Raw genomic sequence first — 3159 nt, forward strand, 5'->3', positions numbered from 1 at the left:
AAAAAAAAAAAAGAAGAAGAAGAAGATCCAGACACCAAATTAGCATCACATCAATGTCCCTAATAGCAATGCAGATGGAAATTATGTTCTAGCATTTCACAAACAGGCTGGTTAGATGATTTATGGAGGCTCTATATTACTAACTTAATTGATATTTATACCGAAAGGATGATAAATCCACATTGGGAATTATGAAACTGGTTTAATTATGCAGTCCATCACTTATCAACCCAAACTAACATGGCCCAGTTTGTAATTCTTAGGCTAATCTTCTAACCTTCATGGTTAGAAACGTCTGTCATCACCAAGATCATGCATAAGAGCCTTGTAGTACTGTTGTATTTGTTGAAGGCTTGATGGTTGGTCATAAAACGTTCATAAACCTCCATTGTTCAGGTGCGAGGGTGATCCTGGCTTGCAGAGACATGGGCAGAGCCAACAGAGCAGCAGATGAGGTCAGGAAGAGGAGTGGAAATGGCAATGTGATTGTGAAGATGCTGGATCTGGCCTCCTTGCAGTCTGTCCGAGCTCTGGCCAAAGATGTACAGCAGGCTGAGGAGAGACTGGATATTCTCATTAATAATGCTGGTAAGGAATGTCAGCCAGATTATAATGCATGAACACATGGTTGATATATATTTATTTAAATGAAATATATTTAAACAATATGTATTTATATATTTATTTGCATTTTTTCTTTCTTTCTGTGAACAGGGATAATGATGTGTCCACAGTGGAAGACAGAAGATGGCTTTGAGATGCAGTTTGGTGTGAACCACCTGGGTCATTTCCTGCTTACCAACTTACTTCTGGACTTGTTGAAGAAATCAGCACCCAGCCGTGTTGTCAATGTTTCCAGCCTGGCCCATGAGACAGGTGTGGGGGCCCATATGTTTTTATGTGTGAATTAGTCATAACGAAACACTGAATTTTCTAAATTATTGCAAGCAGTGATTGTACTCCTTATCCAGTTCCCTGACAAGATGCTCTGTTTTGACAAAATGAGAGTATGTAAACACTGTAGGGCATAAAATATACATAAATACATCATTCTGATTGTAATGTATTATATGTATCATTTACAATGTAAACACATTTAAAGTGTTTATGAGGAACATTCAGTATTTGGATTCCTTATAATATTTCAAATTATTTTCTGTTGGACAGGCAAGATTAATTTTGATGATATAAACCTGGAGAAAAACTATGATGCACACACAAGTTATCGACAGAGCAAGCTGGCAAATGTTCTGTTTACCCGGGAACTAGCTGTCAGACTGAAAGGTAAACTATAGACCTGAAATGCTATATTGAATTTAACGTGGATAAAAATTAGACTGTAAGGTCTGAAAAATGAGACTGTACTGTATAAATGTCCTAGATATCATTTTCACAACTCACAAACTCAGAACTGTTTAATAGATTATTTATATAGGAAGTTTTTTTTTCTTTCTGAAAGACGTTTGATCAGCTAAACATTTGGCATACTGTTAAACAACAGTACAGTCCATTGAATGTGCTGTACTTCACAGCCTATCCCTCACAGCCTTGTTGTCATTCCTGTCAAAAATTAAATATGGCGCTACCCTGACTAAGGTCTATCATGAAAACTTTCTCACTCTTACAGTTTTGAAACATCACAATGTCACATCTACACACATGCACACTCTCAAACACGCTGCTTTCAAACTCTCTCCCTTTATATCATTCAGGCACCGAAGTGACAACGAACGCTCTTCATCCTGGGGTGATCCATACTGAGCTGGGCCGACACCTTCTCCCCTCTCTGCCTCTATGGAAAAGGCTTTTGTTCTTGCCCCTTTTTTTCTTTGTCAAAACCCCTTGGCAGGGTGCGCAGACCACCATCTACTGCGCAGTGAATGAGAGTCTGCAGAATACTAGCGGACTTTACTACAGGTCAGTAGCTTTTTCTATCACATGTGTTAAATGTAATATAGTAAGATTTTGCTCATCAAGGCCTGTGAGAGGTGTACACAAACTTTCCAAAGTTAGAATTATTAAATGTATCACCTCTTCCATGACATAATATACTGCCAGTATATGACATAATATACTGTAGCACGTTGATGACAAACTTGTGACGGTGATCTTTGTTTTACAATGGATGCCATCGTCATTTAATAAATTCAAAATGAAAACAAACTGTTTTCACCACTTTTTCACAGTGTTCTCAGACCATTGCTGTTCAATTATGATAATTTCAGGCTGTGGTTAATTTCTCTTTTGGTGGTTTTACAGTGATTGTGCACCCAAAGAGGCAGCTCCTCAGGGTAGAGATGATGCTGCAGCCCGCAGACTGTGGGATCTCAGTGCTTCTATGGTGGGCCTGGCTTGAGACAAGACCTTGCCCCGTGAAAATCACTCTCTTCATTTAAAAATCAGTTTGTCACATTTCCTGTGTAGATTGTGCATTTCAAATTTGCAGACTAGTAAATCTGCTACTTTATATAAAGTACAGAGAGCCAGTTTAAGAATGTAGCAAAGTAGTGTTTCGGTGTGCAGGATGAGGCTGGCTCTGTAACAAAGTGCCTATGCAATGAGATGAACTGCAATATGAAGTGTGAATTTCAGCATTAAATAATTAGTGAGATTTTATATACTGTAATGCCATTAGCCATTTTGCATAGCGTAATTAGACATTTAATGTACCTTTTAAAAATAGATTTCATTGCCAGTACTTATGTAATTTGTTACCATGTTTCACAATAAAATTATGTAATATGAATTTAGGTTAAAATTTCAATAAAGCCTATTTTTGAATAATGAAATAAAGACAATGAATCAGTACCCTCTATAAAATGAGTTTATGGTAAAGGTAAAGAGCATTTTATAAAAGCTGTAGCACAACATGAGCAGGATTTTGGAATAAAATTTGAGTTTTTAAAATTCCCTTACATAAACAGTTTGTTTGAAATCTCATTGTAAATAAGCACATTTAAAATATTACACTTTGATATTGTTTTCATTAAGTGACAAGCATGATTGTCATGAAATGATAATCAAGTCTGTATTAAGAAGAGTAACAAACACTTTACCAATTAGCAAAGTGCCTCAATCTAAAAACTAATTCTCTTTGGGGCTATAATTTAGATGTACAAAACTCAAACATGATTGCTATATATATATATATATATATAT

General features: G+C 36.3%; 1 protein-coding gene and 1 pseudogene across 1 annotated transcript; both read left to right on the forward strand.

Annotated features, from left to right (window-relative positions):
• The first annotated feature begins 41 nt into the window (after window positions 1-41).
• Window positions 42-2715, forward strand: LOC107576809 (retinol dehydrogenase 14-like). Its single transcript, XM_016262940.1, has 5 exons — window positions 42-588; window positions 715-876; window positions 1168-1284; window positions 1713-1917; window positions 2260-2715. Exons 1-5 carry the CDS (start codon window positions 357-359, stop codon window positions 2354-2356), a joined length of 813 nt encoding a protein of 270 aa, XP_016118426.1. The 5' UTR covers window positions 42-356; the 3' UTR covers window positions 2357-2715.
• A 26-nt stretch (window positions 2716-2741) lies between these two features.
• LOC107576808 (WD repeat-containing protein 76-like) overlaps window positions 2742-3159 on the forward strand; it is a 10390-nt pseudogene continuing 9972 nt past the window's right edge.

Source organism: Sinocyclocheilus grahami, unplaced genomic scaffold (assembly GCF_001515645.1).
Source record: "Sinocyclocheilus grahami isolate Dianchi unplaced genomic scaffold, SAMN03320097.WGS_v1.1 scaffold4376.1, whole genome shotgun sequence".
In the NCBI taxonomy this organism is placed as follows: domain Eukaryota; kingdom Metazoa; phylum Chordata; class Actinopteri; order Cypriniformes; family Cyprinidae; genus Sinocyclocheilus; species Sinocyclocheilus grahami.